The sequence below is a fragment of the Bombina bombina genome, chromosome 10 (genome assembly GCF_027579735.1).
Source record: "Bombina bombina isolate aBomBom1 chromosome 10, aBomBom1.pri, whole genome shotgun sequence".
In the NCBI taxonomy this organism is placed as follows: Eukaryota; Metazoa; Chordata; class Amphibia; order Anura; family Bombinatoridae; genus Bombina; species Bombina bombina.
The window spans coordinates 21,856,053-21,878,385 of NC_069508.1; the positions used below are offsets into that span (position 1 = coordinate 21,856,053).

At 39.4% G+C, this 22,333-nt stretch overlaps 2 protein-coding genes across 2 annotated transcripts in view; one reads left to right on the top strand and one right to left on the bottom strand.

Annotated features, from left to right (window-relative positions):
- CDC73 (cell division cycle 73) overlaps positions 1 to 22,333 on the bottom strand; it is a 140,550-nt gene that overhangs the window by 42,097 nt on the left and 76,120 nt on the right. The window lies entirely within an intron of this gene.
- On the top strand, positions 3,110 to 8,038 carry LOC128641253 (beta-1,3-galactosyltransferase 2). The gene is made up of 2 exons (XM_053693841.1): positions 3,110 to 3,626; positions 6,209 to 8,038. The coding sequence occupies exon 2, from the start codon at positions 6,351 to 6,353 to the stop codon at positions 7,632 to 7,634; it is 1,284 nt and encodes a 427-aa protein (XP_053549816.1). The 5' UTR covers positions 3,110 to 3,626; positions 6,209 to 6,350; the 3' UTR covers positions 7,635 to 8,038.

Below are 22,333 nucleotides of genomic sequence, written 5' to 3' on the forward strand. Positions count from 1 at the left end.
GATTGACAAAACGTCAAAAACCGGTAAAAAACATTCAGCACCTTGCCACAGCTCTGATGTGGCACCTACCTGCCCTTTAGGAACAATTTGTGGGGAAAAAAACCTTCTTTAAAGCCCTTTAAACACAGCAGGAACCTCTGGAGAAGCAGCTAGATGTCTGAGGAAAAGAAACTGCGCAACTGAGGCGAAAATAGGCCCCTCCCACCTCACTCGATGTTATGGGGCCTAAAAGAAACACAACAGTGTTTCTCAAACTAGCCATGTGGGTTAATAACCCTTAAACAAGCCACAAAGACCCCTTAAAGTCCCTCAAAAATTTTTATATTTGCCATAAAAACAAACGTTTTTTCCTATCAGTGTCACCAGTAACAAATAAGCCCTTTATGCAAGCTGGGATTCCTACTAAGTATCTGAATACAGCTTACCCTTCCCTCATGGGGATATTGCCAGCCTTTTCTAGAATTATCAGTCTGTCTAGAAAAAAAATAGACTGAACATACCTCAATGCAGTTTAGCCTGCAAACCCCCAACTGAAGTTTTCCTGTACTCTTCAGCCCTTGTGAAAACAGCAGTGGATCTTAGTTACAAAGTGCTAAGATCATCATCCTCCTTGCAGAAATCTTCATCCCTTTTCTGCAAGAGAGTAAATAGTACACACCGGTACCATTTAAAATAAAAAACTTTTGCTTGAAAAATTAAAAACTAACATTTTTGTCACCACACTCACTTTACCCTTCCTAGTTACTTAGTAGGCAAAGAGAATGACTGGGGGTGGAGCTAAAGGAGGAGCTATATAGAAAGCTCTGCTGTGGGTGCTCTCTTTGCCACTTCCTGTAGGGAAGGAGAATATCCCACAAGTATGGATGAATCCGTGGACTCGATACATCTTACAAGAGAAAGTTACTCTGCTTTCTCCAGAGAATATGCGAAGTTATTGCGGGTGAAATATATAACCCCATATAGAAGATCTAAATGGAGAACGTGTTTAGTACTCCCGTGCTGTTCTAAATGCAAATTTACTAGCGCCAATATTGTACAGTTTGTTGCAAAAATGAGGAGATTCTGGAAAAATATTAATTTCTGGTTAAACAATATCTGTCACATTAATATAGATTTTTACCCGAGTTTATTTTTTTCTTGGTATTGGCGGATCCAATACCTCATTTTTTTTTAAAAATGGAAATGTTGGATTTTTAATTTAATTTATATATACACACACCTACAGTCACACACAGATTGATACATGCACAGTTTAAAATTGCTTTCTCTCTATGTTCCATTATTAGATTACATTTCTATTAACCTTGAATAACAGATTTTAAAAGGACACTGAACCCAATTTTTTTCTTTCGTGATTCAGAAAGAGCATGAAATTTTAAACAACTTTCTAATTTACTCCTATTATCAAATTTTCTTAATTCTCTCGGTATCTTTATTTGAAATGCAAGAATGCAAGTTTAGATGCCGGCTCATTTTTGGTGAACAACCTGGGTTATCCATGCTTATTGGTGGATAAATTCATCCACCAATAAAATGCTGTCCAGAGTTCTGAACCCAAAAGCAGCTTAGATGCCTTTTTCAAATAAAGATAGCAAGAGAACGAAGAAAAAAATAATAGGAGTAAATTAGAAAGTTACTTAAAATTGCAAGCTCTATCTGAATCACAAAAGAAAAAATTTGGGTTCAGTGTCCCTTTAAATTTAACACACAAAAAAAAAAAAAGTCTAGAAATAAAACAGGAATACTTAGTTCCCCCCACATTTTAATAGCAAACATGCTTGCAACATAGAATATAAATTATCTTAAACCTTTTATTTTAGAAAGAATTTTCAAACTGGTGTATAAATCAAACTAATTACAAGACACCCACTGAAATCGCCCTGTTCCAGCATGTTGAACTAATGCCAACCTAAAGGTTTTAAAGAAAAAGGGCTTACTCTGGTAGCGTCTGTTACAACACACTATTAAAGAGTATTCGAAAAACTTAAAGGGACACAGAAACCAAATTTTTTATTTTGTGATTCAGATAGAGCAGCAATTTTAAGCAACTTTCTAATTTACTCCTATTAATTTTTCTTCGTTCTCTTGCTATCTTTATTTGAAAAAGTCATCTAAGCTTTTTTTTTGGTTTAGGACTCTGGACAGCACTTTTTTTATTGGTGGATTAATTTATCCACCCATCAGAAGGACAACCCAGGTTGTTCACCAAAAATGGGCCGGCATCTAAACTTACATTCTTGCATTTCAAATAAAGATACCAAGAGAATGAAGAACATTTCATAATAGGAGTAAATTAGAAATGTGCTTAAAATGTCATGCTCTATCTGAATCACGAAAGAAAAATTTGGGTTCAGTGTCCCTTTAAGCACCTAAACACCCGTGATCTGTACATTTTATAACCTGTATCAGTGTGAAACATTTCAAAATGAATATGAAAGCCAAGTTAAACAAACAACTTAATTTAGATACAGTATGCAAAAAAATTCTATTATCAAATTTACATTGTTTCTTTAGTATCGTTTGTTAAAAAGCATTTGCAGGTTATGTACAACATCCTCACAAACATTGTTGCAAACACTGCAATCATACCTTACTCAAGCAATGGACATGATCCCAAGACTACCTAGTAATGCTTTTCAACAAATACAAAAAGGGAACAAAGTAAATTTAACAAAAGTATATTGGATTTTTTTTTATGGTTCTATCTCAACCATAAAAAGTTAATACGACGTCCCTTTAACTCTGCAAGATGCTGCATAGATACACTAGTTTACTGTAGAACTGCACAACAGGCATAAAATGTTTTATTAACAGTCAGAAGGAAACTGATCATTTTCTTACACAAGCCCTACAGCTGCAGGGACTACACTCTGTGTTAAACGTAACTACAAATGTACAAATAAGAATTTTATTTTAAATGTACAATTTATAAGAGTGTCGTAGAAACGTGCAAAAGCAGAGCGCACACAGCAAGCTTGCAAACTCCTGAGCAACGGATGCAAATCTGTCACGTGAGACTTAGCCTGGCTGTGACGTTAAATTCTGCTCTGTCAGAAGACAGCATCTGTCAAAGCCCACAGTTAAACCACTGCCTTTCACAGAGGTGGCGGCAGAAGCCGGGAAGACAGACTATTCTCTGAACCACAACCCTCCCCCTGCAAAGCTCCGTCTTTCTCTCAAGCTGCCTAGCAACAAGGAGGGGGGTAAATCCTCTTTACTATGTAATTCAACTGGACTACTATGTTCTAACGGTTCTTTCTTCAAACACTGTTGAGGATCTCCAACACGGCATGGATACAGACGGTTGAGCACTGCATTAGTGGATACAAGCATTAAGGACGCATTCAATGCAGGACGCGGTGCCTGGAGACAATCCGGGTATGCAGAGAACTGGTCTGCCGGTCCTTTTTGGGAGACATAGTTCTATACAAACACGCACATGAATGGAACTGGCAATAGGGCGAGCTTTGTGTGGATGGACAGTAGGCAGAAGCAAACGCTGAGGGGAGATTTTTTTGAAGACAGTGCGCATGTTCAATAGCAATTTTTGGGCCAAGTGATGACGTGCCAGAAGTATTCTCGAAAGGTGTATTCTTACCACCATGAATGTACCCAGTAGAAAAAAGGTATGTCACAATATTGTGTATTAAACATGATTAAATTGTGCACTGCAAGATACTTCATGTTCTCTCAAAAAATAAGAAAAAAGAATTTGGTTGCTAAGCAAGGATGGCATGCATTAAACAATGTGTGCCATTAACAAAAATGCAAATGTATTCATTAAAATCAGAAACTGAATTAGTTTTCAGTAAGCCACGAAATATATTAATCCATAAACTATGCGAGTGAAGGGATGAGCTAAAGGGTCAATCTGAAATATGAGAGGAGATAAATGCATTCAGTTACAAATCAGGTCATATTTAATCCTTATCTCAAGTAATCTCCTTGCCCCCTTAAAACTACCCAGATGTCGAGATCAGTGAATGATTAAAACCGGTTCAAATCTACAGCTTGCATTCTGCAGTGAGGGAAATTAAAAAACGGCTTAATTTGCTCCGAACAGCAGTCTGCCCATCAGTGTGAGGCAAAATGAAATTAATTAAAAACAAGGCTGTAGAATGATTTTACTTAAAAAAAAAAAACGGAAGAGGATTTTTTAAGTAACGTTAAAGCACAATGCATCATGCAAGTACGCTCAATATGAATCGTACTTACTTTGCCTTCAGCAATGCTACCTTGTAATAAAAATTGTTTCACAGTACAAAAAAACAACGTATCCCAGAGGCTGAGAGTATATTGAGCACAGATTAAACAGGTCAGTGCAGAGATAAAAGGAACAGAGTTTAGAAAATTTCATGAGACAATCACAAGAGGGGGAAAAATAAAATAAATAATACAAATATTTTTAAATGCATCGAAGGCCAGAAAAGAAGCAGTTCCTCTGTAAATTATGCATGCTGTTATTCCGGGCCTGCACGCGGCTCTGAATACTAACATTCTCATGCAAATTAACTAGAAATCACAATTAAATAGGTCATTAAAACACACACATATGCTTTTGATAACTGAATTTTAACCCTCCCTATGAAAAAAAAAGAGCAAGATAAAAACCATCCCCCTTTATGAGCATTCTCTTAGCTATATAAATAGAACGGTTACCCCTCTTCAAATCTGCTACCGATATCTATGCCACGTAAAATACTAAAACTCAGTGCCAAGCAAGTTCAATACTAGTAAAATAAAATGTATGAATTAATATGATGGTTTGGTACATGCAAAAGGATGTGGTTTTAACTGCATTCATTGTTTGCAATATATATCAGTAGCAGTAGAGAGAAAAAAGGGTTGTTTATTGGGTGCTTAGTAAAAATTACAATACATTAAATTATTCAGGATTCATCATAAACAACGTTAGCCACGCAGTTTGTGTTAACTGCATATAAATATATAAAAAATAGTCTGATCAAATTCAGAGCAAAATAAAACCGATATTCTGCAGATCTTTAACCCCTTGCTGCTACACAATGTGCTGCATCCCCTTGGCAGACAAAGAGTTAATGGAAACACTTTAATAAGTGTGTTAATGTTCTACACATGCAATTAAACCGTGTGCCTCTGGTGTGTTAATCCAATATGCACCAATAAGCTTTGCATAAAATGCACCCCTTGGAGTAATGTACTAATGGAATGTGACAATTCTACATGGAATGCTTTATTACATGAATATAATGGGGGTTTACTGCAAGTCCCATAGAGACTAGAGATATGACAACCATCTGCCCCTCGCTGCCATTAGGTTAACTCACCACCTCCTAAAAATAAATATTTGCTATGCATGGGGACAAGATTTAACCACAGGGCTCTTGTGGATTATATGGTTAATTAAAGTGAGTAGTTAACAGGGAGCTCACTAAAATGAGCAATGCACTGAGTGCTGTAATAAACTCAAGGATCGGCAGATAACTCCAAGCTTAATATTTAGTGCCCCTAGAGGCTGTTGATCAGTAGCCATCAAGGTATCACAGCTTGCCCACATGAACGGTTTTGATCAGGCTTTCAAACACACAGCTAGTTGCAGTTTAAAAAAATAAATAAATAAAATAAGGAGATCAATGTACAACGCTGATCTTTTAAATGAACGTTGCTACAGGCATTTGTTTGTCATGGAGAATTAAACTCCTTTAAATACAAAAAGTGTAATTGCAAGCGGACTTAACAGGGAACTTACTGAACCCTGAAAATCAGTTTTGACAATTGCATCTTCTCATTGACTTTTCAAGCAGCGGCCGCCAGTAGAAACATGCTATGCACTGTACTGTGACTAACAAATGCCGCTCCAATCAGCCCTTCAAAAGGAGTCTTCTTTCACTATATGGCATTTTTTTCTCCCAAAACAATCATCAGCTAAACTGCACAGCATATTACCTAATCCACATCAAATTAGTTCTGCGTTAATTCACTTAATTGTAAAATGAAGCATTAATGCTCGTCTCAGGATAAACAGATTTGACCTTCAGCAAGTCCCTAACTCCCTGGACAGCTTGTCATTTAGCTTGTAGAGCAGGATTATCAGTGAAGAGAAAATATATAAGTTCAATGTATCCAGGAAACACTTTAAGCATATTGGGAAAGCTCAGTAAACCATATGATTTATTGAATGCAAGTTTTTCTTTGGGTTAGAGTAATTATTGTGTTCTTTTCTTTACAGCTCTTCCTTCAAGGAATCGTACAATGTACAATAGTAACCATGAAGGCGCTCACCAAAGAATAGCATTTGCCAATTAAGTGGGCGGATTGAGCAAACCAAAAATCTGTGCAGAGTCCGTGCACTGTATCTGGATTGGAACAGTATGCTTCAGTGGAGGAGACGTCATTGCTACCTCTCCAAAATGACCTGGAACAGCAAGAGATCCCTGTTTCGCACCCACCTGACAGGGCTTTTATCGCTTGTGTTTCTCTTTGCAATGTTTATGTTTTTTAACCACCACAACTCACTCACTGGAAGAATTGGGCTGAAAGAAAATCCAGTTACTCACACCATAAAAGGTTTTAGGTCAACAAAGAGTGAAACGAACAGCTCACTGAGAAACATCTGGAAAGATTCTGCCCCACAAACACTGAAGCCTCATACTGCATCCAACTCAAGCAACACGGAGTTGTTACAGCAAGGGGTAACTGGCTTAGAAAATACCCTAAGCACCAATGGAAGTATTTACAGTGAAAAAGAGTTTGGACACCAAAACATGTACCACTACAAGTATGTAATTAATGAACCAGAGAAATGCCAGGAGAAAAGGCCTTTCTTAATTTTGCTCATAGCTGCAGAACCACGACAAATTGAAGCTCGACAGGCTATAAGGCAAACGTGGGGAAATGAGAGCCTTGCACCAGGAATTCAAATTATCAGACTTTTCTTGTTGGGTTTACACGCCAAGCTAAATGGATTAATTCAACAGGCAATTCTAGATGAAAGCCGGCAACACCATGACATCATCCAACAGGAATATTTAGACACCTACTATAATTTGACCATTAAAACACTTATGGGCATGAACTGGGTTGCAACATATTGCCCACATGTCCCATACGTCATGAAGACAGACAGTGATATGTTTGTCAACACTGAATATTTAATAAACAAACTACTGAAACCAGATCAACCACCAAGAACCAACTATTTTACAGGGTATTTAATGAGAGGTTATGCACCCAATAGGAATAAAGACAGTAAGTGGTACATGCCGCCAGATTTGTATCCAAGTGAGAGATATCCTGTGTTTTGTTCTGGGACTGGTTATGTCTTCTCTGGTGACCTGGCAGAGAAAATATTTAAAGTCTCTCTAAGTATTAGAAGGTTGCACCTTGAGGATGTATATGTTGGGATTTGTCTTGCAAAGTTACGTATTGACCCTGTGCCACCACCCAATGAGTTTGTCTTCAATCACTGGAGAGTTTCCTATTCTAGCTGTAAATATAGTCACTTGATTACCTCCCATCAGTTCCAACCTGGTGAATTAATCAAGTACTGGAATCACTTACAACATAATAAGCACAATGCTTGTGCCAACGCGGCCAAGGAAAAAGCCAGTAGGTATCGGCATCGTAAATTGCACTTAACAGAGGACAAAAATTAAAATTTGAGTAATTCATATGTAATTTTAAAGGAAAGCATGTGCAATGGAATGACGTGTCGGACAGTCTTAAGGCTTTTCACACACACACAAAAAAGGAGGTGAAAAATTATTTTTTTATTTTAAAAGAAACATAGAACTATATAGAAAATAATTTTACCAGAAAAGAGGTTTAAACTTAAATTGCATAAAAATGTTGTGTGTTTAATCTGTGCAACAAGAAGCATGCACACATTGGTGGTACACCTGCTAATTTCTGTGCCAATAAAATACAACTGGTGACATTTTTCACACAAGTTAAAATGTAGCTGTTATTTCTCTGATGAGTTTGGTTACGTTTGGCCTAGTCAAAATTAAACTTTCATGATTCAGATAGGGCATGTCATTTTAAACAACTTTCCAATTCACTTTATCGTCCAATTTGCTTTGTTGTCTTGGTATTCTTAGTTGTAGCGAAACCTAGGTAGGCTCATATGCCAATTTCTAAGCCCTTATCTCAGTGTATTTGACAGTTTTTCACAACTAGAGAGCGTCTGTTCACGTGTTTCATATAGATAACATTGTGCTCACGCCATGGAGTTAACTAGGAGTCAGCACTGACAGGCTAAAATGCAAGGCTGTCAAAAGAACTGAAATAAGGGGGCAGTCTGCAGATGCAAGGTAATACCAGAGGTAAAAAGTATATTAATATAACCATGTTGGTTATGCAAAACTGAGAAATGGGTAAGAAAGGGATTACATTTTAAATAAAAAGAATCTGGAATAGACTGTCCCTTTATAAATGGCAAATTACATTAGATGAAGCAGTACTGTTGTGATTATCAGTTGGGGATCAGCTGATTAAGTTATATGGTTAACCCTGGGTCATGACACCAAAACATCCCCTTGCTATACTTTGCCTGGGTATAGTAATAGGTACAATTGGGTCTCAGCTGTAAGCACACAATGACCTGTTTACAAAGGCACTGCTCTCCCGTGTGTAAAATGGACAGAACTACATAGCTTCAGGTTTCACTCTGCCACAAACACACCGAACCTGAAGAGCCACAAATGTCTTATATTTGAACTTTTCAGGTGCGAAGAATAAAGTACAATTTAGTACCTACTCAATTAAAGGGACACTAAACTCAATTTTTTTTCTTTCATGATTCAGATAGAGCATGCAATTTTAAGCAACTTTCTAATTTACTTCTATTATCAATTTTTCTTTGTTCTCTTGCTATCTTTATTTGAAAAAGGCATCTAAACTAAGGAGCCAGCAAATGTTTGGTTCAGTACCATAGACAGCACTTGTTTATTGGTGCTGTCCAATCAGCAAGGACAATCCAGGTTGTTCCCCAAAAATGGGCCGTCATCTAAACTTACATTCTTGCTTTCCAAATAAACATACCAAGAGAATGAAGAAAATTTGATAATAGGAGTAAATTAGAAAGTTGCTTAAAATTACATGCTCTATCTGAATCATGAAAGAAAAAAATTTGGGTTCAGTGTTCCTTTAAAGGGACATGAAAAACAATTTATTTCATGATTTAGAAATAGCATGCAATTTTAAACAACTTTCTAATTTACTTCTATTATCTAATTTGCTTCCTTCTCTAGATATTCTTTGTTGAAAAGCATATCTAGATAGACTCGGAAGCTGCTGATTGGTTACTGCCCATAAATGTCGTGTGATTGGCTAACCCATGTGCATTGCCATTTCTTCAACAAATATCTAAAGACTGAAGAAAATTAAATATAAGTAAATTTGAATGTTGTTTAAAATTGTATGCTCTGAATATTAAAAGAAAAAAATGTGGGTTTAATGTTCCTTTAATAAATTGAACTATGAGGGAGTACGATCTAAATTTGGCGTTGACCATGACAAAAAAAAAAAAATACATTTCTGTCACCTCTGATTAGTCTACATAAAGCTATATAAATGCACCCCTTGCTGAATGGTATGTGTGGTATGACGTGCAAACCCAGTACAAATGGTAAACTGACTTTCATTTATAAAAGACAGAAATATAAGTTTAAAGAGTTAAAATTTGGAAATTGTCATCAAAACAAAATGAACAAATGAAGATCTGAAGAAAATAAAAATAAAAATCTATGCAAACAAGTTCTCAGGAATATATAATGAAGATGTACAGTATCAAGGAAGAGGGCGCAAAGATAAATACAGCACATGTAATCATTTCAGTTTTTTTATAAATCTATATGGGGTAAAAAAAAAAGAAGTCTCTTGGTCAAGAAAAAGAACAGTTAGACAGCAGATGTCCCAAGTATACAAAGAACCTGATATGTCTATACAAACTAATCTTCACACCAAGCTTTAGGTCACAGTCCTTTGGGCAAGGAAATGTCAAGTACACACGTCTAAATCAATGCATAGATCAAAATAGTTTACATTTTTATATGATAATTTCCATGAAAGCAGGGGGAGGGGGTAAGAATATCCACCATTTTAAATATATTTAATTTTGTAAAGAAAATTTAGATAAACCTCTCTAGCTCTAATTAACTAGAGTCTATAATAATAGAAAAGATGGAGGCAGCATGTTCCAGCCCATAAGGGTCACTAGGATTATTTATTCTCATACTGTTCCAGCCCCATAAGGGTCACTAGGATAATTTATTCTCATACTGTTCCAGCCCCATAAGGGTCACTAGGATAATTTATTCTCATACTGTTCCAGCCCCATAAGGGTCACTAGGATTACTTATTATCATACTGTTTCAGCCCCATAAGGGTCACTAGGATTATTTATTCTCATACTGTTCCAGCCCCATAAGGGTCACTAGGATAATTTATTCTCATACTGTTCCAGCCCCATAAGGGTCACTAGGATTATTTATTATCATACTGTTTCAGCCCCATAAGGGTCACTAGGATTATTTATTATCATACTGTTTCAGCCCCATAAGGGTCACTAGGATTATTTATTCTCATACTGTTCCAGCCCCATAAGGGTCACTAGGATTATTTGATCTCATACTGTTTCAGCCCCATAAGGGTCACTAGGATTATTTATTCTCATACTGTTCCAGCCCCATAAGGGTCACTAGGATTATTTATTATCATACTGTTTCAGCCCCATAAGGGTCACTAGGATTATTTATTATCATACTGTTCCAGTCCCATAAGGGTCACTAGGATTATTTATTCTTATACTGCTCCAGCCCATAAGGGTCACTAGGATTATTTATTATCATACTGTTCCAGTCCCATAAGGGTCATTAGGATTATTTATTTTTATACTGTTTCAGCCCCATAAAGGTCACTAGGATTATTTATTATCATACTGTTCCAGTCCCATAAGGGTCATTAGGATTATTTATTTTTATACTGTTTCAGCCCCATAAAGGTCACTAGGATTATTTATTATCATACTGTTCCAGTCCCATAAGGGTCACTAGGATTATTTATTCTTATACTGCTCCAGCCCATAAGGGTCACTAGGATTATTTATTATCATACTGTTCCAGTCCCATAAGGGTCATTAGGATTATTTATTTTTATACTGTTTCAGCCCCATAAAGGTCACTAGGATTATTTATTATCATACTGTTCCAGTCCCATAAGGGTCATTAGGATTATTTATTTTTATACTGTTTCAGCCCCATAAAGGTCACTAGGATTATTTATTATCATACTGTTCCAGTCCCATAAGGGTCACTAGGATTATTTATTCTTATACTGTTCCAGCCCATAAGGGTCAGGAGGATTATTTATTCTCATACTGTTCCAGCCCATAAGGGTCACTAGGATTATTTATTCTCATACTGTTCCAGCCCATAAGGGTCACTAGGATTTTTATTCTCATACTGTTCCAGTCCCATAAGGGTCACTAGGATTATTTATTCTTATACTGTTCCAGCCCATAAGGGTCACTAGGATTATTTATTCTCATACTGTTTCAGCCCCATAAAGGGTCACTAAGATTATTTATTTTTTATACTGTTTCAGCCCATATGGGTCACTAGGATTATTTGATCTCATACTGTTTCAGCCCCATAAGGGTCACTAGGATTATTTGATCTCATACTGTTTCAGCCCCATAAGGGTCACTAGGATTATTTGATCTCGTACTGTTTCAGCCCCATAAGGGTCACTAGGATTATTTATTCTCATACTGTTCCAGCCCCATAAGGGTCACTAGGATTATTTGATCTCATACTGTTTCAGCCCCATAAGGGTCACTAGGATTATTTGATCTCGTGTACTGTTTCAGCCCCATAAGGGTCACTAGGATTATTTATTCTCATACTGTTTCAGCCCCATAAGGGTCACTAGGATTATTTGATCTCGTACTGTTTCAGCCCCATAAGGGTCACTAGGATTATTTATTCTCATACTGTTTCAGCCCCATAAGGGTCACTAGGATTATTTGATCTCGTACTGTTTCAGCCCCATAAGGGTCACTAGGATTATTTATTCTCATACTGTTTCAGCCCCATAAGGGTCACTAGGATTATTTGATCTCATACTATTTCAGCCCCATAAGGGTCATTAGGATTATTTGATCTCATACTGTTTCAGCCCCATAAGGGTCACTAGGATTATTTGATCTCATACTGTTTCAGCCCCATAAGGGTCACTAGGATTATTTGATCTCATACTATTTCAGCCCCATAAGGGTCATTAGGATTATTTGATCTCATACTATTTCAGCCCCATAAGGGTCATTAGGATTATTTGATCTCATACTGTTTCAGCCCCATAAGGGTCACTAGGATTATTTGATCTCATACTGTTTCAGCCCCATAAGGGTCACTAGGATTATTTGATCTCATACTATTTCAGCCCCATAAGGGTCATTAGGATTATTTGATCTCATACTGTTTCAGCCCCATAAGGGTCACTAGGATTATTTGATCTCATACTGTTTCAGCCCCATAAGGGTCATTAGGATTATTTGATCTCATACTATTTCAGCCCCATAAGGGTCACTAGGATTATTTGATCTCATACTGTTTCAGCCCCATAAGGGTCATTAGGATTATTAATTCTCATACTGTTTGTCCCATAAGGGTTACTAGGATTATTTATTCTCATGTTGCTAGGAGGGTATATTGATGTTTTCACTACCTTAGGCTTTGGATTTTCCCTCATACGAGAAGTGTTTAATTTTCTGTAGCATGTTCCTGCTGAGCTTAAGAGAGCAGAGAACATTAATTCAGGAACAAGTTGAGTAAATCACACACTATAAAATATTGACTGTATTCTAGCTGAGCAATTGGCATCTAAAGGCTGTGACACTGCAAGCGATGCAGCGCGAGGCGAAGCAGCTGCTTCGCTCCGCGTCGCATCGCTTCTGAAGTTAAAATATTTCATCTCTGAGCGCTCAGCTACGCGTCATGACGTTTACTGTCCATTTAAAGGAAAATAATGCATTTAAACTTGAGACTAAAATTCAGCCTGGTCTATAAGTTTATCCACCCTTTAACTAAGCCACATGGACATTTTTTAATACGAAAGGATCAAAGTTAAATGTTAGACATGCATAATAGTGTAAAGCTCTGTGTAGCAAGTTGCAGGGTGAAATTATGAAGTCGGCACTACGCTCTCAAACTACAATGAGGACACTGCAAATAAATGTAAAATTCTATAACTTTCTTACTACACAAATATTTTATGAGTATTTATGAGTAGTTAAATTTTAATGCTGGATCGAACATCCCACCTTCAGAAATGTAAGTTTAAATGGCATATAATAAGAGAACTGCATTTAGCGCTGCAGAATCTATTGGCGCTCTACAAACGTAATAATTTAAGGTGATTTAGAGAAAGGAAAGGCCTAAATACTATAAACTGTAAAGATGTATAAACCATAGGCTGAAACATTGCACAAGGGATAAAAGAAAAATAATTAAACAGATGGGGACGGTAAAGGAAGAAAAATGAAGATTCTAACAGTCAAAAAGACTTAAACGCTATAGTACTGGTCAGTCCGCTTATTTCTTGCTGCATTTCAAAGACGTAAAAAGTTTATTTGTGATATTGAGCAGTTATAAAGCCAGTATGTTCACTACAAGTACTATGGAGAGTTATTTTGAGGACATTAACATTAAATAAAAAGACAGCAGCAGTCATTAACCCCTTGGCTGCCATACAGAGCAGTCACACATCCCAGAACAGGTTATAACTAGGACAACATCTGGATCTATAAAACTGTGGTTTTAAGTGCTTCCATTAAAAACTGTTACTCTTATAAATACAAATGCTAATAGGTACCCCCAGCGTCCTATCATACAGCGTTTGGGGTAGAGAAAGGCAAAGGGGGATTATCTGTTCCATAGGGGGCACAGTGATGGGAATAGTGTAACCTTATACAACCATAGGCTCCTGATCCGTTGGGAGTCACTGCTGCCTGGTCCTTGCTGCTCTCAGCCGTAGAACAGCACAAAATAAGCAGGATGGTTATTCATTTTCATGCACAAGTTACCAAAAGGTACAATTAACACAAGCACTCTTGTTTTAGGTATTTATGTGAAGGGCAGTCATTTCATTGACTGGGGGGGCAAACACAAGTTTTATTAATAAAATACTCTTATCTGCTGACAATCACAAGCTATTTTAGTAAGCTTTACCGTTACACAAAACACACAAAGTGAGGATTTCCAGTAGGCTTCTTTTTATCATGTGCTACAGTTTTATCTATGATGTTGTCAATGAGCTGACTAGTGACAAATGCTGCAATAATGCTAACTGAATATACACACTTCGGCCTTTGACTGGCTAATCGTATACAAATGTGTTCAAGCATATTGCTGGCACGTTGTGATATGTGCACAATCACCTGGATATGAATGTAAGCAAATAATAATAGATGCGCAAGAATATAGTCTCAGATGAAAGGAAAAGGATGCAGCAATAAAAATTACCATGGTAACGGATGTGAGAACCAGCTGCAAGGTATTTTAACGTTGACAGCCTCATGAAGAGGCCTGAGCTGAATGGGGTAAGGTTTAGGGACTTACAGACCAAGTCACAGAATTTATTATCAGGTGCAGGGACACGTTCACTAGAGGTGTTAGACACAAGTGCAAAAACAAGACAGTCCTGGTTAACGGGACAGGGTTATCTAAATCTGAAACAGCACATGGCAGCTTCATAAACCTAACCCAGCCATAGATCTCGGTTTAATTTGCAGTGTGTGTTATTTTTTCTGCCGAAACCAGTCTTCTCCAGACAGACCCGGATTGGCTCCACTAATTAAAAGGTAATTGGTGGGTGGAGTTTAAACATTGTAAAACAACTGCACCCAACAAGGTGTTAATCTGTTCTTTAGTTCAGACTGTCGCCATGTTACACTATTATAAGACTGCAGAAAAACATAACTACTAGGCACGGGGCGCAAAGCCAGCCAATGCCCACTGCTAGGCACGGGGCGCAAAGCCAGCCAATGCCCACTGCTAGGCACGGGGCGCAAAGCCAGCCAATGCCCACTGCTAGGCACGGGGCGCAAAGCCAGCCAATGCCCACTGCTAGGCACGGGGCGCAAAGCCAGCCAATGCCCACTGCTAGGCACGGGGCGCAAAGCCAGCCAATGCCCACTGCTAGGCACGGGGCGCAAAGCCAGCCAATGCCCACTGCTAGGCACGGGGCGCAAAGCCAGCCAATGCCCACTGCTAGGCACGGGGCGCAAAGCCAGCCAATGCCCACTGCTAGGCACGGGGCGCAAAGCCAGCCAATGCCCACTACTAAAAAAAAAAAAAAAAAATACACAATTGATAAAGTATTAGGGCATTTAGTTTTAAACAACTTTCCAATTTAGTTTTATCACCAATTTTGCTTTGTTCTCTTGGTATTCTTAGTTGAAAGCTAAACCTAGGAGGTTCAAATGCCAATTTCTTAGACCTTGAAGGCCGCCTCTAATCTAAATGCATTGATAGTTTTTCACCACTAGAGGGCATTGGTTCACGTGTTTCATATAGATAACACTGAGCTCATGCACGTGAATTTACTATGTAGACAGCTCTGATTGGCTAAACTGCAAGTCTGCCAAAAGAACTGAAATAAGCGGGCAGTCTGCTGAGGCTTAGATACAAGGTAATTACAGAGGTAAAACTTGTATAATTATAACTGTTGGTTATGCAAAACTGGGGAATTGGTAATTAAGGGATTATCTATCTTTTAAAACAACAAAAATTCTGGTGTTGACTGTCCCTTTAAGAGCCGTGTCCCTTTAACTATGATAGTGAATACTACCTAACGCACATTTCAAGGCATTTGAGACGATGAGGGGATTAAAGAAAAAAAACTGCATATTTTAGTAGAATGTGAAAATGGCAGCTAAACGAAGCACCCAAGGGCTGCTTTAGTAACAAGTCTTTGCCAAATTGGCATGAAGCTTGGATACTGGACTTAAGCCACAATCAGCGCAAACTTCAATGTTGCTAAAAGCAGGAGTGAGTAGACCGGTCAATAAACAGAGCTAGTGAAAGGTTAGCAGATCAAGGTCCCCAGGGGCTCTACGCAATAAGGAAAAGCAGCCGTGTCCCAATGCAAGTCTGTAGACTGGAACACGAACACAAAGAGTTCCATATGTGCTCTTCATCGCTACAGGATGGAGATGAGCACCAATAAGCGCTTCTATAATGTAGGTGTATACGGCATATATGCACTTTATCGCTCCAGTACAGAGGTGAGCACCATTCCGCTCCTCTATAATGTAGGTGTATAACTAAGGAATATTAGCCATATGTTCTCTTTATCACTCCAGTACAGAGGTGAGCACAATTAAGCACCTCTATAATGTAGGTGTATACGGCATATGTGCTCTTTATCGCTCCAGTACAGAGGTGAGCACAATTAAGCACCTCTATAATGTAGGTGTATACGGCATATGTGCTCTTTATCGCTCCAGTACAGAGGTGAGCACAATTAAGCACCTCTATAATATAGGTGTATATGGCATATGTGCTCTTTATCGCTCCAGTACAGAGGTGAGCACAATTAAGCACCTCTATAATGTAGGTGTATAAGATATATTAGCCATATGTGCTCTTCATCGCTCCAGTACGGAAGTGAGCATCAATAAGCGCTTCTATAATGTAGGTGTATACGGCATATGTGCTCTTCATCGCTCCAGTACGGAAGTGAGCATCAATAAGCGCTTCTATAATGTAGGTGTATACGGCATATGTGCTCTTTATCGCTCCAGTACAGAGGTGAGTGCCAATAAGCACCTCTATAATGTAGGTGTATAAGGCATTTTGGCCATGTTATCTTTATCGCTACAGTACAGAGGTGAGCACTATTACGCACCTCTATAATGTAGGTGTATAGGGCATATTAACCGTATATGTTCTCTATCGCTCCAGTAAGGAGGTGAGCACCATTAAAGGGATAGTACACATTGTGCTCATGCACGTGAAGTTATTTAAGAGTCAGCACTAATTGCCTGAAATGCAAGTCTGTCAAAAGATCTGAGATAAGTGAGCAGTCTGCAGAGGCTTAGATTCAAGGTAATCACAGAGGTATAAAGTATATTAATATAACTGTTGGTTATGCAAAACTGGGGAATGGGTACTAAAGGGATTATCTATCTTTTTAAACAATATTATTATTGGTGTTTATTATCCCTTTAAGTAAAAATTTGCATAAAAAGTTTAAAAATTGCTAGCAAGTATTTTAAAATAATTTTCAAAAATAAGAGAAATTAGTTACAAAGCTATGCTGTCTGGAGCAGTCTGCTCCACCCACCCATATCAGTGTTTAGACACAGGCATTGTATTTCAACTGAGTTCACAGTTTCTTGGCTCTAACAGATAATCCCTATGCCTTTTTGCATTTTACCAAAGCAACAATAGATATAGATACATCCATAGAAGGAATTGTGTGCGGGGAGTTAGAGCTTTACAATTCAGAAACTAAAAAGAAAGGGTTAATGGCGAGGCACTGCAGTATAAATTTGCAGGTAAAGTAATTAAAAGTACATATTATATTTTGTCTCTATCCCAACTTGTTTTATGTCCCTTTAAACAATATAAAAAACAAGAAATTATTTATCAATATTCCCTGAGCTGCTACATTAGACTATGAAACAAATAAAATTAACCTTTCCTGGCGTAAATGCCTTTTCCCACTGTCGCAGTGTATTTACTGTCATTACGTATAGCGCTACTGAGGGGCGCACACATTACGTATAGCGCTACTGAGGGGCGCACACATTACGTATAGCGCTACTGAGGGGCGCACACATTACGTATAGCGCTACTGAGGGGCGCACACATTACGTATAGCGCTACTGAGGGGCGCACACATTACGTATAGCGCTACTGAGGGGCGCACACATTACGTATAGCGCTACTGAGGGGCGCACACATTACGTATAGCGCTACTGAGGGGCGCACACATTACGTATAGCGCTACTGAGGGGCGCACACATTACGTATAGCGCTACTGAGGGGCGCACACATTACGTATAGCGCTACTGAGGGGCGCACACATTGCGTATAGCGCTACTGAGGGGCGCACACATTGCGTATAGCGCTACTGAGGGGCGCACACATTGCGTATAGCGCTACTGAGGGGCGCACACATTGCGTATAGCGCTACTGAGGGGCGCACACATTGCGTATAGCGCTACTGAGGGGCGCACACATTGCGTATAGCGCTACTGAGGGGCGCACACATTGCGTATAGCGCTACTGAGGGGCGCACACATTGCGTATAGCGCTACTGAGGGGCGCACACATTGCGTATAGCGCTACTGAGGGGCGCACACATTGCGTATAGCGCTACTGAGGGGCGCACACATTGCGTATAGCGCTACTGAGGGGCGCACACATTGCGTATAGCGCTACTGAGGGGCGCACACATTACGTATAGCGCTAATGTTGTACTTGCACCAAAAAACAACTTTCCTATTTACTTCTATTATCAATTTCATTCTTTTGGTATCCTTCATTGAAGGAGCAGTGATGCACCACTGTGAGCTAGCTGAGCACATCGGTGAGCCAATGACCACAGGCATATATGCGCAGCCACTAATCAACAGCTAGCTCCCAGCTCCTGGGCCTACCTATGTATGCTTTTCAACAAAGGATGCCAAGAAAACTAAACAAATTAAATAGAAGTAATGAGATAGTTTTGGGTTTCCCATTTAACAAAATGACACAGAATGATGTACTATTAATGCACATAACATAACCGGTACAAAGCTCGATACAGCAGCACACAAACCCTTGCTGGGCCATAGGTTATAGACAGAGCCATCAGCACTGTGACGTCCCTGCCATACAAGGTTCTAAAGAATCCTGACAATACCCTGAGCTACTGTAAAGTGCAAGCCAAGGGCAGCAGCCTCTTTATATTCCGCACAGCCGACTATTTATATTGCACCTCAGAGGACAAATTAATGTACAGGAGAAGCTGAACTTCAGCTTAAAGGGACATGAGACAAAATGTTTCTTTCATGATTCAGGTAGAGAATACCATTTTAAACAACTTTCCAATTTACTTCCATTATCTAATTTGCTTCATTCTCTTGGTATTCTTTGGTGAAGGAGCAGCAGTGCACTTCTGGGAGCTAGCTGAAAGCAAATGACAAGAGGTATATATGTGCAGCCACTAATCAGTAGCTTCTGAGCTTACCCAAGTAAACGTTTCAACAAAGGACACAAAGAACAAAAGAAATTAGACAAATTGTAAAGTTGTTTAAAATTGCAAGCACCCTCTGAATCATGAAATCGTTTCCATGTCTCTAATATACAGAATATGGATTAAACCAATTATATTATAAAAAAAACTCCAGCAAATGCATGTAACTACTGCCATCTAGTGGCCAAAGTAAGAAATTACCTTTTCAATTCCAATTCTCAGTGTGCAAATACATCAGCCCCATAACACAAACTCAAGTGTAAAGGCTACAGGAAGGCACAGTCTAATGCACTGGTTTTCAAACCTCTCCTCAGGCTCCCTAGCCGGCTATAGTTTGAGGATATCTGAACTAGAGCACAGGTGAAGCAATCAGCTGATTAATCAGGTTATTTTACCTACTCTCACCCATGGTGATCCTGAAAACCTGACCTGTTGGGGAGGGGTTTGAAAACCAGTTATCTAATGTGTTGAGTTGCGTCAGCTTTAGAAACAACTAAAAATTATAGACAGAGACAAACAGGTTAACATCTCATTAATAAAAAAAACACACCATGTACCTGTGCAGAATGTTACCAAGTCAAAAATGTCAATCACAGATATGAAAGCGTGTGAATCAAGACTAAAAAAAACCACCACATTGATACTGATGATCGCGCACAATGCATATATTTGTGCACTATAGTATACAATGCTCACTAGTTGCTAAGGGCAGCCATAACAACAACAAAAAAGGCGGTCACAACATTTAAAATGCTGATGCACAGAGATAAGTACTGGCTTTATTGTGCTTGAAAGCTTAAAAACAGAATTTATGCTTACCTGATAAATTACTTTCTCCAACAGTGTGTCCGGTCCACTGCGTCATCCATAACTTGTGGGAATATTCTCTTCCCCAACAGGAAATGGCAAAGAGCACAGCAAAAGCTGTCCATATATTCCCTCCCAGGCTCCGCCCCCCCAGTCATTCGACCGACGGTTAGGAGAAAAAAAGGAGAAACTATAGGGTGCCGTGGTGACTGTAGTGTATAGAGAAAGAAATTTTTCAAACCTGATCAAAAAACCAGGGCGGGCCGTGGACCGGACACACCGTTTGAGAAAGTAATTTATCAGGTAAGCATAAATTCTGTTTTCTCCAACATTGGTGTGTCCGGTCCACGGCGTCATCCTTACTTGTGGGAACCAATACCAAAGCTTTAGGACACGGATGAAGGGAGGGAGCAAATCAGGTTACCTAAACAGAAGGCACCACGGCTTGCAAAACCTCTCTCCCAAAAATAGCCTCCGAAGAAGCAAAAGTATCAAATTTGTAGAATTTGGCAAAAGTGTGCAGAGAAGACCAAGTCGCTGCCTTACATATCTGATCAACAGAAGCCTCGTTCTTGAAGGCCCATGTGGAAGCCACAGCCCTAGTAGAGTGAGCTGTGATTCGTTCAGGAGGCTGCCGTCCGGCAGTCTCATAAGCCAATCGGATGATGCTTTTCAGCCAGAAAGAAAGAGAGGTAGCAGTAGCTTTTTGTCCTCTCCTCTTACCAGAATAAACGACAAACAAAGAAGAAGTTTGTCTGAAATCCTTTGTTGCTTCTAAATAGAACTTTAAAGCGCGGACTACATCTAAATTGTGTAACAAACGTTCCTTCTTTGAAACTGGATTCGGACACAAAGAAGGAACAACTATTTCCTGGTTAATGTTCTTGTTGGAAACAACCTTTGGAAGAAAACCAGGCTTGGTACGCAAAACAACCTTATCTGAATGGAACACCAGATAGGGTGGGTCACACTGCAAAGCAGATAATTCAGAAACTCTTCTAGCAGAAGAAATAGCAACCAAAAACAAAACTTTCCAAGATAGTAACTTGATATCTATGGAATGTAAGGGATCAAACGGAACCCCTTGAAGAACTGAAAGAACTAAATTTAGACTCCAGGGAGGAGTCAAGGGTCTGTAAACAGGCTTGATTCTAACCAAAGCCTGTACAAAAGCTTGTACATCTGGCACAGCTGCCAGTCGTTTGTGTAACAAGACAGATAAAGCAGAAATCTGTCCTTTTAGAGAACTCGCTGACAATCCCTTATCCAAACCTTCTTGGAGAAAGGAGAGGATCCTAGGAATTTTAATCTTACTCCAGGAGAATCCCTTGGATTCACACCAACAGATATATCTTTTCCATATTTTATGGTAAATCTTTCTAGTCACAGGTTTTCTGGCTTGGACCAGAGTATCTATCACTGAATCTGAAAACCCACGCTTGGATAAAATCAAACGTTCAATTTCCAAGCAGTCAGCTGCAGAGAAACTAGATTTGGATGTTCGAATGGACCTTGTACTAGAAGATCCTGTCTCAAAGGTAGCTTCCATGGTGGAGCCGATGACATATTCACCAGGTCTGCATACCAAGTCCTGCGCGGCCACGCAGGAGCTATCAGAATCACCGAGGCCTTCTCCTGTTTGATCCTGGCTACAAGCCTGGGAAGGAGGGGGAACGGTGGAAACGCATAAGCTAGGTTGAACGACCAAGGCGCCACTAATGCATCCACTAGAGCCGCCTTGGGATCCCTGGATCTGGACCCGTAGCAAGGAACCTTGAAGTTCTGACGAGACGCCATCAGATCCATGTCTGGAATGCCCCATAGAGTCAACTGGGCAAACACCTCCGGGTGGAGTTCCCAATCCCCCGGATGGAAAGTCTGACGACTCAGATAATCCGCCTCCCAGTTGTCTACTCCTGGGATGTGGATTGCAGATAGGTGGCAGGAGTGATCCTCCGCCCATTTGATGATTTTGGACACCTCTCTCATCGCCAAGGAACTCCTTGTTCCCCCCTGATGGTTGATGTAAGCTACAGTCGTCATGTTGTCTGACTGGAATCTTATGAATCCGGCCTTCGCTAGTTGAGGCCAAGCCCGGAGAGCATTGAATATCGCTCTCAGTTCCAGGATGTTTATCGGGAGAAGAGACTCTTCCCGAGACCATAGACCCTGAGCTTTCAGGGAATCCCAGACCGTGCCCCAGCCTAATAGACTGGCGTCGGTCGTGACAATGACCCACTCTGGTCTGCGGAAACTCATTCCCTGGGACAGGTGATCCTGGGTCAACCACCAACGGAGTGAG

Bases quoted from the DNA above. Each gene is read 5' to 3' on its own strand.
- LOC128641253 (XM_053693841.1), top strand. From the start codon at position 6,351: ATGCTTCAGTGGAGGAGACGTCATTGCTACCTCTCCAAAATGACCTGG.